Source organism: Xiphophorus couchianus, chromosome 24 (genome assembly GCF_001444195.1).
Source record: "Xiphophorus couchianus chromosome 24, X_couchianus-1.0, whole genome shotgun sequence".
Lineage (NCBI taxonomy): Eukaryota > Metazoa > Chordata > Actinopteri > Cyprinodontiformes > Poeciliidae > Xiphophorus > Xiphophorus couchianus.
This window is the reverse complement of record NC_040251.1, coordinates 15,373,986-15,387,266: the sequence shown is the minus strand read 5'-3', so window position 1 is coordinate 15,387,266 and position 13,281 is coordinate 15,373,986. Positions and strand designations below refer to the sequence as shown.

General features: G+C 43.1%; 2 protein-coding genes across 12 annotated transcripts in view; both read right to left on the bottom strand.

Annotated features, from left to right (window-relative positions):
* Window positions 1-2,483: 2,483 nt before the first annotated feature.
* On the bottom strand, window positions 2,484-5,760 carry LOC114140434 (uncharacterized). The gene is made up of 3 exons (XM_028010271.1): window positions 5,313-5,760; window positions 4,084-4,178; window positions 2,484-3,976 (listed from the first exon to the last, which is right to left on the bottom strand). Exons 1-3 carry the CDS (start codon window positions 5,509-5,511, stop codon window positions 2,801-2,803), a joined length of 1,470 nt encoding a protein of 489 aa, XP_027866072.1. The 5' UTR covers window positions 5,512-5,760; the 3' UTR covers window positions 2,484-2,800.
* A 209-nt stretch (window positions 5,761-5,969) lies between these two features.
* The window catches only part of LOC114140430 (R3H domain-containing protein 1-like), a 41,741-nt gene continuing 34,429 nt past the window's right edge, over window positions 5,970-13,281 (bottom strand). For 5 of the 11 annotated variants that reach the window (XM_028010257.1, XM_028010258.1, XM_028010256.1 and 2 more), the window contains 8 exons: window positions 12,643-12,800; window positions 12,380-12,513; window positions 10,858-10,961; window positions 8,866-9,047; window positions 8,217-8,358; window positions 8,041-8,138; window positions 7,803-7,919; window positions 5,970-6,889 (listed from right to left, as the gene is read on the bottom strand). In XM_028010257.1, the coding sequence (XP_027866058.1) occupies window positions 6,887-6,889; window positions 7,803-7,919; window positions 8,041-8,138; window positions 8,217-8,358; window positions 8,866-9,047; window positions 10,858-10,961; window positions 12,380-12,513; window positions 12,643-12,800 (938 nt within the window). In that variant the 3' untranslated portion in view covers window positions 5,970-6,886. Of the gene's footprint in view, window positions 6,890-7,802; window positions 7,920-8,040; window positions 8,139-8,216; window positions 8,359-8,865; window positions 9,048-10,857; window positions 10,962-12,379; window positions 12,514-12,642; window positions 12,801-13,281 lie in introns of those variants that run through there. The other 6 variants (XM_028010260.1, XM_028010262.1, XM_028010259.1 and 3 more) reach the window with 6 other exon arrangements.

Genomic DNA, 13,281 nt, shown 5'->3' with positions numbered 1-13,281 from the left:
CAAACAGGTTTTTGTTTCGCTCTGTTTTCTGGTTATAAGTCGTGTATGTAAATAAACACAACAGGCTACATATCTGAGCTTTTTAAAGCATTTTACAATCAAAATATTGAATTTACACAGTATTATTTAAAATAAATAAATAAATATATGTCCCTTCAAATGAAAACTCAAGAACTATCAGTAGAGGTTTGTTTAAAAGGCTTCAATAACATTGTGTGCTTCTTGGGTCATATATTGTGACAAATTAAATACCATTCACCCTTTCTACCACACAAAAACCATTTTCTTGGTCTGTTGCCCTCAATTTCACCAGGTGTGGTCTTCCATCAAAACTCCCTAATACCCAAGGAAACATTTACGCAGAGCAGAGCTGAATGTGGGAGGTTACAACTCATATCTTTCTCTACTTTCCTCCCCCCAACAGGGTGATGATCTGTAAAGAGAGTCATTAAGACTTAATTTGTGGCTGCAATGTGCATGCACACACTGCTGGCAGAAGGTTATCCATCACCGGCAGTCTCATTCGTCACTGTGGGGAAGGAAGGATGCAGAGGGTTACTGCTACCCTGTCTCACCTCTGACCTCTAAGATGTATGTGCCTGAACACAACACTAGTCAGATGGTAAAGGTACCAATCGGGTCATGAATGGCTAAGACACCATTGTGTCCTTGAGGCTGTTTGTCACTGCTGTAGTTTGACTGTATTTTCTTTTCCTCTTTATATTCTGCTTTTATAATATAAAGGTTGTGAAAGTTACCCAAAACCAACCACCTCCTTCTTAAATCATTAATTAATTGAAACACAAAAGATGAATTTTATTTAAAGTATTGTCCTGACCTGATTAGTCCCAGAACCATAGAATCATTCATGCCAGCAGGAAGTTGGCAAAAGAAACTCAAAGAACCACACAACAACCAAAATAAACACAACAAACCATATTACAGTTAGTAAAAGCATCTTGATGGTCCACAAGTCCTTTGGGATATAATCTGTGGAAGGATTAGACAAAACCTGAACTTCTTGGTGGGTGTAAAACCAATAGACTTACAAAATAAGTGATAATCATACTAACTGTTGGTTGTGTGACGGTTTAGGTCAGCTTTGCTGTATCACAATCTGGATGTCTACAGGATTTCTGCTCTCTAATAAACAATCCTGATGGAGAATGTCTCCGAGATTGGTAATGCACCACCCTTGAATATCTATCAAAAACCAACTAAAGGTTTGGAGTGGCCTAGTCAAAGAACAATGAATGACTATCAGGCTACAAATTCAGTAAGACTCAATGATTTAAATTTCTTCACCAAGTTGATATATATGGTTGTTTTCCATTAATAAGTAAAATCATAATGTAAAAACTGCTTATTGTATTTACTCTGGTTGTCTTTGTTTGATTTTAAAATGTGTTTGATGCTCTAAAATGATCTGATAAACCCTCTAGCACCCCCCACACAAATCTAAAAATCTAATTTATGCCCACTTTGCATGTATTTCCTTTGGCTGACCAACTTCCTAATGGGAAAAGTCAGACAGCGATAGACCCAGAGGTGCAAGGGTTCAGGAATGTGTCTCCAGTCCAATTATAGGTTTGATCCCCAGGAGAACACAGCCTTGGTGAAAGCATCCTTGAGAATCACTCGTGCCTCCCTTTTTTGGGGGGCCTGATGATGTTTTTGACCTCCATCATGAAAGTCATGCATCCTAAATACATTCAAGAATGGTGCAGGATAATTACACTGTGCATAATGAGGAGAGAGGGGGAAAAAGCAAGTGTCAGGACATTTGAGGCGAACGCTTCCTCCTTGTTGACCCTCTGTATTACTCCACCAGATAATAAAAAATAGTTCAAGCCGTGCTTCCAAAGGGACGCCAGAGACGTTTGGGAGCTGAGAGACAGCTCAACTCTTTGATGAAGGGTTCTTCTCCTGGAGATGTAACTCTGCCGCCCTCATGGATGCCTCCATTGTGTTCAAGAGCATCCCTTAACGACGCAGATCTGCAGCCTCCCCTCTCGGGTTCCTATGGTAACCGGTCAGAGTGAGTCTGTCTGGGGGGATCGTGTTTGTGTGTGTTCATTACGGCGGCGTGGCTTATTTTAACATAATGAATCAATTATCCCCGCTGCCGAGCGGACCCATCTGAATAATAGCACCCTGAAATAATGAAAGCAGCCTCAACACGACATCGCTTTGCTGAGCGTCCCCTCTCATCAGATGGGCTGCGGTGCTCTGTGTGTGTAAGCAGAGACGGGGGCATGATAGGACATCCATCTGACATCATTTGTCTTCCAATCGGCACCCTGCTTGCCAAAACTCAGCCTCCAAAAAAATAAAAAATAAAAAAATGCTTGGTTGGGTTGAGCCGTGGCACCCACAGAGAAGGGGGTCGTTCACCATGTGGGTGGTGGTGTGTTACACTGCCCCCTGCTGTCCAGTGATGATTACATACCCCGATGTATTTCTTATTTAATCACATTACAACCGCAGATGTCAGTGTTTTATTGATGGCGACAGACCAATCAAAATACTGCATGAGTTTATTGAAAGAAGTTGTAGTGATGTGATTACATCAGGCAGGTTGTCATCTGTCACCTTTTAGGTTTTAATGAGAAGTTTGTCTTCTGTAATAGAGCAATGATTTATGCAAAACAGATTACATAAAACAAAAATTAAATAAAACAAAAGTCTTTTTTTTGTTTGGGCACATTTGTTGTAAAAGCAGAAATGTACGTGCTAATTTCAGTGCAAGAAAAGGTTTTGTCAGGCCCAACAGCTCCCCCTTGTGGTCTCATATGTGATTTTATCTCCTGTTTTTGCCTATAATAGGCTTCACAGGAGTGTATTTATCCATCCTGTCCTCCAGCTCCTTACTGAACAGGAGCATGCTTGCTAAAGGGCCGATCACTTTAATGGAGGAATTCTCCAACACATACAGAACGTTACTATACCAGGAGTTCACATGGTTGCAGATCTCAATCAGTTTCTGCTTGTCAAAAAACTTTGCTTTGTTGTACAAGATCACGTGAACTCTCAGTTGAGACTGCCAAAAGCTGATCATATTCTCCAGGTTTCCCACAGCGTCTTTGAGGGTTCTTGATGAGGCCCCAGAGGGTTGTTTCTCACTCAGTGATATTTGCATAACTCCAGTTCCTTCTACTTCCTTGGTAGTCATGTCAACGTCCTTCAAGCACCTGTCTAACTCTGTCTTGCGAATTTTTTCTATGTACCTGAACGTGTGCAAGTCAACCAAAATGGCTTCAGAAGCCCCTGCGTTGCTTGTTGAGGGAATTGAACCTTTTCTCAGGTCATTCTGAGGGAACTTACTGTTTCTCATCGGGCTGCCGGGATCCTTCCAATAATTAGCTCCGCTCTGGATGGCAGGGATTTTGTCCGACTTGCCGGGTTGTTGTGGACTCCTATAATCTCTTTGTTGTTTAGTGAATGTCTCCTCCATAGGGAACCATGCGAGCGCTGATGAGGAGACGAGTCGTGTACTTATTTCCTCCCCAACCGCTTGTCTGAAGCTCCCTCCAGCCAAACTCTCATTAGAGACTTTCTGCCTCAAGGAAGCTTTTGGAGTTTCTGCTTTGGAGATCAGGCTTTGGACTTCTCCTGCTTCTCCGGTGCTGTGAGGTGACTTTGATAAGCTGCTGGAGTTTGCTGCTTCCCTGTTAGCGTCTGTGCTTCTGCAGCTTGTTGGGTTATTCTCGAATGCTAGTCTAGGATGAGGAGAGCTAGCTCTGGGTTTGCCGACTGCGGTTTGGGATGAGGGTCTGAGATGGCTGGCCCTGCGGATGAGGTCCTCTTTCAGGGCACAGACGGCAGAGACGGGACCCTCTATGGAGGCCTTCCTCTGCTGGAGCGACGCTTGGAAGCGGATTGATCTGTGAGTTGATTGCAGACTTTTGATCAGAGAGGCCTGATCTCTGCCGAAAACTGAGAGGTCCACCGTAGCGCCGGCCACGTACAGAAACACCTGCGACAGAAAAACACGTCAGAATCAGAATCTTGTGTGCTGAGGATAAAACATAAAATAGGTTTTCATTTTAAAATTTATGCAAAGTAAAACCAAACCATGCACACATCAGTGCTGAAGGGAAACACAGTGAGAGCGTAGCCTTGAGTAAACTCCTCATCCATCATGATGTGCTGCTCCTTTCTCACCACCCGCTTTGCATCTGCCGAGAGTTTTAACCAATCTGTTAAAGTCTCCAAAAATACATGATGCTTCATGAATTCTGGCTCCACCAAACCCTCACCCCCAATAACTGTAAGTCTTCTTTTTTCCTCTCTTGGATACTAAAGGAGCTACCCCTACCACTGACTTACTTTTCTATAACAAAGAAAGTACTCCTGATTCTTTATGTGTGTGAATACTCCGTGTTCTCAAATCCCCAGTTGGTTGTGGCAGATGGATGCTCAAACTGGTCCTGCTGGAGATTTCTTCCTGCTAAAGGGGAGTTTTTCTCTCCACTGTTATTACATGCTTGTTGAGGAGTGTACCATTATGAATAATAAACTGGATTTGACTCCATTGCTTGATAACTAGGTTCAATTGGAATATCTGTATTCTGGATTGAATTGACCTTTTTTCAGGTTAAGTGACTTGTTGTGAATTGGCACTACCTAAATAAACTGAATTATACTTTGGCTAGAAGTTTTCAACCTTATTCCTTCCCTTTTAGATGTTACCTTGCTCCAGCACTCCTGAATCAGATGTTTGCACTACCTCCTCAGCACATGAAGTGATGCAGAAACAGCATTTATTTAAGTCAGGTTAGTGCAGCACCTAAAACATGCAGGACAACAAGCCCAGAGTAGCAAAGCATTAGTCTAGATCACATTGTCTAGGTAATATATCGCATTTTTCATGCCCATCCAAGCCTAAGGCATTTTTAAACGTTCCTACAAACAGAATAAGGGTTTTATATTTGCTTTTTCAGGATATACCACTCAGAGAAAGCACCCACATACTGCCGCTCTGGGCAGGGAAACACTCTCTAAATAAACCCCCCAACTGTTTGTACAACTCATTCTTCACTTTCCTAATACTGAAGAATATCCTGCAGCTGTTAAAGCCTCAGTATCACAACAGAGCAGTTTTTGAAGATGGCGGCAATAATGACGTTCGACGCCTGAGGAAGACGAGGAGCCTTTTATTTTATAATTTAAACAGTTCCGGGGTGAAGTGTGAACTTCAGAGGGAAGGCGGTCAACGTCATAATTAAAATACAGAACTAGTCTTCTAAGAATCGCCCCCCCCCCCCATCGTGCATGTAAAAATGTCCCCCCACAAACAGCAACTACTTTACCTTCAGCTTGGTCAAAAGTCACGAAGGCTACTCCGACCATGTTAGTGGGGTATTTCACGACTTCCACGTCCCCTCCGTGACTTATCCTGCGGCTCTGAAAGTGGATGGTCAACTTGTCGACCATTCTGCTGAACTCCAGCACCGCGGGCACACCGGATACGACCACCGTCCTGCCGCTGTCCGCCATGACTGTAGCCATGGAGCCCAGAAAACATCGCAGCCCGCTCTTACCGCCTTTTCTCCAGCCACGCTTTGCGTTGCTATAACCACTCACAACTAAAGAAGCCGTTCAGTTTCATTTTCACTCTCGAGTGAAAACAGTGGGATGCTGTAGGAACATCCTCTGTCCACTAGGTGGCTCCGTTTGCCGGATTGACTGTATGCTGGTGTAGTAGCGCCACTTGTCCTCTAGGTGTCTCTGTTTACCCAAATCCGAACGGACGGGTTTAAACAGTAGTTCGGCTCATTTAGTTCTTTTTTCTCAGCAAAACCAAATAAAGCTGCCAAGCAGAGACACGGAAACTGTTATGTCTTTGACCACACACTAAGGAAAAAAAAGGTTTAATAATCTGACTTAAGTGTCAATATGTGTGGTGCAAACATTTATTAAAGTCAAACAAGCCAGAAAAAAAGTACGAAAAACTCCCGTTTCACAAATTAAGTCAAGAGTGACACACTCGATTTGCATTTTAATTGTGCTTTTAAACAATTTTAATTTAATCATATAAAACAAAGTGGCCTGGCGAGTGCAACAAACAGGTATGGGAGGAAGGATCATAAAAGAAAATAAAAAAAAAACCCAGGCTTTGATACAAATCAAATCTTTCACTTTGATTACTTCAGTGCAAATGCAACATTCACTGTGTTTGACGGTTCTTTAAATAATTCAGGTAGTCTCTATTATTCAGTGTTTTTACATTGTACAGATGTTACTGGGGAGAGTGTTAGGTAACCAACTGAAGATAAAAGCTAGTTCTGTAACCTTTAACAAAATTAAATCCTTTTATTTAAAAAAAAGTGGGCAAAAACAAATCAGTTGTGTGTGTGCCTTGGTCTAGGCGGTGCTGTCAGTCTTATACCTGCTATCACAAGCGGCACATCAGCTGGCAAATAAATCCTCTAAAACGTTTTAGAACAGAAAGGCAGATTTGCTGAACTCTGTACAAATCCGTCTGCCAGGAAAAAACGAAAAAGCTATAAAACAAACAAAAATAAATGTGAATGTTCACAAGTCAAACATCTGATACTTTGATTTGGATCGTGTCTGAGAGACGGTCCAGAACTGAGGCAGCAGAGGTTCATGTTGGCGCCTTAAAGTTGCACCGAAGACCCAAGCGGAATCGGGCCGGCCTTGTCCGAGTCACGCCGCTCCCACCCTTTGAATCCGGTGCCAGAGTTTTTAAGGTGGCGCGTTTTGTTTTCTCTGTTTTTGGCAAAGACGAGGTGTGATGAGGCCGGATGTCCACCGGGAGCGCCGCAGCTCGCGTCGAGCCGCGCTTCACAGAGCCTCCAGAGGGAGTCTGTGCAGCCAATCCCAGCCGGGGGACGCGTCATTTCCAGGATCTGACTGCTGCTCACTGCAGACACACACACACACACACACACACACACACACACACACACACACACACAGCGGGTAAATAAAACAACCATCTTGGATGAAGAGAAAATCAGAACTGGACCGTTGAGGCTTCGATAAACTGCTGACATTTTCAGAAAAAACAGAGTAAGTTTTTTATTCTTACATTAAACAAAAAAAAAAAAAAAAGGAAAAAAAAAATCAAACAGAGGTAATTTTTTTGTTGACAGGAGAAATTTCAGCAAAAAAAACCCCTCAACAATAATAATACAGCTGAATGATTGAAATCAGCACATTTCTGTCAGGGAAAATACTGCCGTTGCTGCAGGTTCCTCTGGCAGGTGTGATTTCTGCCTCGTCTGTAATTTATTCTGCTTACATCCATCCACCGACAGACGCTTTTCCACAACGGAGGAGCACGGCAAGCATAATCTGACAACAAGAAAAGTGATGCTACTTTCACTTAATCTGCTAAATTGGCATCAAAGCAGCTGGTTTTTAATCGGTCTGATGGCGTCCGTCAGGAAATAAACGCTGCTTGTTGGGGAATGTTTTGTGTGAAGCAGCTAAAAGATGCTGTTAGACATACAGCCCACCTTTACTGGAGTAAAATAAATGCGTCTTATTCAATAAAATATTCCAATTCATGAGGATATGTTGGTACGAATCCAAGAAATCAGAAGTGAACGTTGTTTTGCTTAATTTTAATTTGTAATCCTGGTTTAAAAATCTCTTTCAAAAGGAGACATTTTGCCCATTTTTCCGTTCGGTGGAGAACTTGTGATCATTTCAGTTTATCAAGTTTTTCATGACACACATTAATTTTCCCGGGTCACAGCATCACACATCCTCCACCGTGCATAACAGCAGGGATTTTAAAGACGTTTTCCTGCAATTAAAGATGAATTTACTTTAAAAAATGAAGCTGTTCCATCTGAAATCTCCTCTCTACATACACTGAGGTCTGAAGATAGTGGCTTTCTGCTGGACTTCCTCCCATGGCCGCTACGCCAAACTCCCAGAGGACCCTGCAGGGGCGGAGAAAGAAAGAAGCAACAAAATAAAGAAAGAAAGGAAGAAAGAAAATCATTAGAATTAAAAAACGACAACGGATTTAAGGAGTTTCTCCTTGTAAAGAGATTATTTTACCTGGTGTTTGGTTACCATGTGTGCAGTGTGCAGCAGCGGAGGCCTGATGGAGGGTTTGTACTGCAGAGGCTGACCCAAGAGAGAGTAATGTGCTTCACCTGGAAGAGAGGGGAACCCACGTTGGGTGAATTCTGAGCAGAAATCGTGTAAGTGGATCAGAAAGGAGCGATTTGGACCTTGTCCACTGTGGATGAAGGCTGTAGGGAGCTGCGGGTGGTGGGACAGGACGGGGATGGGGGAGAGGCCTGACGAGAGGGCCTTGATGTGGGGCGGCTGGCAGGGCGAGGGGGTGAGCGCCGGAGACGAAGGCAGGCTGCTCTACAGCCAACCCGGCGGCGGCGCAGGAACAGGAAGCAGACAAACACAAACACTTTCATTAAAAAACAAACTACTACTCCTCCAACTACTTCTCCAAAGTCATTGTGATGTTCAAGTGGTTGCTTTAATGTACCATTTCATCCACATTAGTCCCACTAATGTACCATTACACCCCGGCGCTAAGGACTATTTTCTCCTCGTTTTCAGGTTTTCGGCGACGCCGGCTTCATTTGCGCAGCCTATTTGTGGCGACATTTAACCCGCCTGCCGCAGCGGGGAGAGACCAAGACCAAGGCTCAGGGCGACAATTCTCAAATCACTGTCACAACCCGACTAAATTAGCTTTTAAATTGCTTTCTCGACACCGCCGCAACTCACAGACGTACAGCGGGGTTTGTCCCCAAAGCTGCGCGAACGTGCTAATCGGGAATGGTTGGAAAACTGCAGAATCAGATTTGGAGGTCGTCAAAACTTCAAGAACATTTTTTTTTCGTGCAGCGTTTGTACCTGGGTGTTATCAGGAGTCTGGGAGACGTCTGCAGGCCTGCGGCCGCGCTGCTGCTGCTGGTCGGAGTGTTTGTGGCTGGGCTGCTTCCTCTGGCAGGGGGACGGGGCCCGGGGCTGCTGGCAGGGAGGAGCGGCCATTTGCAGCATCACCATGCCGCCGCCGGGCGCCGCTGGCAACAACCCTGGATGCACACAGATCGGCGGATGCCACATTAGGCGGACAGGATCAACAGAAACACACATCGGATCGTTATTCATGCACACCTGATCAGTAAATAAGAAAAAAAAAGTTTCCATTGAAGAATTAAAACGCTCCAATTATCTACTTAGACTTTAATGCAGCCCATGAAATCAAACGATTGCATACATTACGGTTTAATTAACGTCTGTTTACCTTCGGCTCACTCGGGGTGGAAGCCGTTTGGCAAACTTTGCCCGTCGTTGATTTATGAAATTATTCCCTCTGACAGTAACAAGGACAACGGATATGTGGGATAGTAATCTGTCGATTCTGAGCAGCCCAGCCAATTAAAAGCGTTTACTGGTCTTGCTGCAGGTGAGGCCGCAGCGAGACCTTCGCCTGACCTCATTACTGACGGGCTGGAAAAGACAGCTCCCTCCTTTGAGCCTCCATAATAATCAGACATGAATAATAAAGGTCATCAGAGAGGAGCCTGGGCAAAAAAGACTGAAAATGCATAAAAACACACAACATTAAAGCTAATTTTGAGCTATTTTGTAATGAAAGCTACTGTGTAAGCAATTTTCTAAATAAGAGTGACTAAAAGGCTGTCGGTTTAGGGTCAAACAAACTGCAATTACACAAAAATGCCACAGGGTGGCAGTAATGTGTTGTTAAAACAAGATAGAATGCAAAAATAATTTTTTAAATTAACATTAAATATGGTGTAAAACTAAAATAATAATGTAAAAATGTACATTGTATTAGATTCTGGGTATATGGTTTTGCTATTTTAAGAAATGTTACATACGTTTTTTTGGATTATCTCGCTATTTTGAAAAATGTAACTGTTTGGAAATATGTTTGTAATGTGTTGTATGAAAAAAAAGAAAAAAGAAATAATAAAAGAAAACATGTTTTTGTATCCATCAAGTGTCATTAAACTCAATCGGTCTGTCAAATTCTTGTTTTATGAAATCATAGATCAACAGCTGCTTAAATATGATGATTGCTCAGAAACAAAATGAAGCTAAATAATAAACCAGAACGCAGGATTTTCAGATGAACCCAACTCTTCCCCCTGGTGGCAGAAACATGCAATGACATGTACATTGCAGAAAAATTTTCATAATTCAAACTTAATTTGCATGCATCCATCAAAGATCTTGAACAGATCTCTTCTTGCTTCATTATAATGTTGATTTCAATCTGGATAACTTAATAAGTAAATTTTTTTAATTAAAAAAACAACAACTGCTGCATAAGTTTAGTGTATATTCCTGCTGGGCTCGTTTTGAAGAATCATTTCTTCCTGATGGGAACAAATAGATTTCTGCAGCTTTAATTGAAACCAATTCTTAACAACTACATCACATTATGCGTCTCACTTCCCCCTCTGACGAGACATTTGTTGCTCTCTCAGCTTTTCACTGCGACTTGATGTCAGCAGGACTTTTTTCGGCGGAGGAAGGAAGGTGCACCTGCAGATCGCAGTTTCTCAGAAACTAACGCCGCTCTTTTTCATTTTAAAAACGCCAGAGAGGAAATCTAATTATGCGTTGCAGCACAAACAAAAGCCAGAGTCAGTCCAGGAAGGATTATTTCATTACTGGATGCAGACCGGTGGCTGTGCAGGAATGCATTTTGCAGGTTATTGACACAAAGAAATGGAGAGGCGGGGGGAGAGTGTTGGAAGCTTTGACAGAGATGGGGAATCTCCAGGGTGGCTCGTGTCAGAAGATGAGCATATTCTCGCTTTCACTTCGTGATCCTACTGTAAAAATGGGCGAGGGGTTTGAAGGCGCAGCTACCTGCGTACTGCTGGCCCGGGTGCTGCTGGGAGACGCAGGGAGACGAGCTCTGAGGAAACTGGAGCGACTCCATCACCGGGGCGGGCAGGAAACTCACAGTGGAGCTGGAAAACAAGACGGAAATGAATCCTGAGATGCTACATAGTAGAATAGAAAATAAAATGCTAACACCTAGTCTAGCCTCTTCACTGCTCAGTTTGGGGTTTCTACCATTGAAATGGATTTCTCTTTTTTATAACTGTAGTCAGCCTGTTGTTTAAGCAATGGCAGTGGAGGAAGTGCAGGAAATTACCAGTAATTCACAGCATCAAACTTCAGAATTATGTACGTCACGGGAAAATGTTAGCGTTTCGATAAAGTTTAACACTTCAACTGAGTTTACACCTACAGGAAACAATCGTTTCTCAATAAGCAAGAGTCCAGACAAAACAAAATTATGAGAATAAAGTCATAATAGTACTTTATTGTCAAAATATTGACTTTATTCTCATATAATTTCGACCTTATTCTCGTAATACTATGATTTTATTCTTATTATTCTTTATAATAAGAATTTATTCTTTATTCTTGCAATATCTTGAATATTATTAAATGACTTTATTCTCGTATCATTTCGACTTTATTCTTGTGTTATAACTTATGAATTATGACTTTATTCTCAAGTAATAGTTTGTTTTCTTAGCTAGTTCTTAGCTACCCTACTTCTCTGTCGTGCCAATCCCTTCGTACGAAGCAAAGCGTAGATCAAGCGGCTGGTTCTATCAGCGGCTGGAAAAAAAGAAATTCCTAAACATAAGGTTTGTCTCCAGGAGGTGTGAGAGCTGAGCGATGCAACTGAGTTTTCCATCTGGAAAAAGTGGCTCCCCGCTCAGCAAGCGAGCCGCCTGGAGGGACTGGTCTCCAGCTGGCGAGGAATCCGGCTGCAGGTGGACAGTCGGCCCCCGTGGGAAAACAAGCGAGCCGAACCGGAGCTGCTGCTGCTGCTGCTGCATAAATCATCTCCTTGCTGACTGGCCTACAAACGCAGCCTCGTTTTCACAGCTGGGACGGCGAGGGAGAAAGTGACCTCCTTGTTCCACTGCGAACACGGCCGAGCTCGCGCCGTCGTCCCCGCAGATTGGTGATTGATTGGGAGCGCAGAGGTAGAAACTAATTACGCGTTTTGCTTTCGCAGGAACCGGCTGACGCTCTTCCAGCTACCCACAGTCACCGTTCTCCAGGAGGATTGTGGTTTTTTCCTCCCTCATCGTGAACAGAAACGACCTTATAGCTCTGAAGCACTTTGGGGATTCACTCAGACTTGTTAGGTCTTTCAGGAGTGTAAAAAACACCTTTCAGCACTTTTAAATTGCTTTTTGGGGATTGAGAACATTCACATGGAGGCAAATAAAAAAATACACCACCAAATGTGAGTTTTATTACTAATTTAAACTTAAATTAAATGTTTAGACAAAAACGCAACGCCATTAAAGCTAATTTTCTTGTTAGATCATCGATCTACGGGTGTTTTTGTTGGTAATACCTCATGGTGGTGTGCTGGTTGGTGGGGAGGAGGCCGTAGCAGGGCTGCATGCCAGAGACAGCCACCGCCCCCTGTCCTGGCTGGCAGGACACAAACACTGGCTGCTGGTACGTCTGCTGCGGAACAGAAACCTGCTGCACAAATTTAAAAAAATCTAATCAACCTCCACTGCTTCAAAGTAAACACCGATTTAGACAGACGCCCTCTTCAGTCTCTGTCTTGTGACATGAAAGAGGAAGAAGGGAAATTAATCAACAAAGTACCTGATAAGACTGCATTGGAGGATACTGGACCATCATGCCTTGCATCTGGTTGGCCATATTGCTTTGCTGGTTGCCAGTAAGAGCGAGGCTGGGAGTCGGCTGCACGCCCACTACGGTCTGGTAGCTGGACGCCGGGTTTGGCATCATGGCTTGGTGCACTGATGGCGAAACGACAAACACAAACGCTGTGACCCAACAACGCTAAAACCTGAGACAACTATTCATTCCTCTGAATTTTTTTCACATTTTCATTTTAAAAATGTTCCACTTTTCCATCTGATTCTCAATTAAATTCAGATCTGGACTTTAATTGAGAATGTCGTACTTTGATTAGGCCATTCCAACATGACAAATACAGTACATTTAGAGTTGTTGGAAGTCTTCTCCAGCCTCTAGCAGGAAGAGAATGACGCTGCCACCACTATATGAAGATATCCCATTAAAGTCACTAAAGCTTGTGATTTTAAAGTGAAAAAAGTGACTTTTTAGCAAGATACAAACACAAAAAGGCCACATATTCGGCTTTTAAACAGATTAGCATATAAAAACCCAAACAAAGGAACATTAAGGTTACTGGAGAGTGAGAACAACAGGAGAAGTGGAGCCGTTTCTGCTGAACAGGTTTGCAGAAAGTCGATA

Bases quoted from the DNA above. Each gene is read 5' to 3' on its own strand.
- LOC114140434 (XM_028010271.1), bottom strand. From the start codon at position 5,511: ATGGCTACAGTCATGGCGGACAGCGGCAGGACGGTGGTCGTATCCGGT. The intron at 4,179-5,312 runs GTAAAGTAGTTG...AACTCTCGGCAG, and splicing joins GACTTTTGACCAAGCTGAAG to ATGCAAAGCGGGTGGTGAGA. The intron at 3,977-4,083 runs GTGTGCATGGTT...TTTCTGTCGCAG, and splicing joins TGTTTCCCTTCAGCACTGAT to GTGTTTCTGTACGTGGCCGG.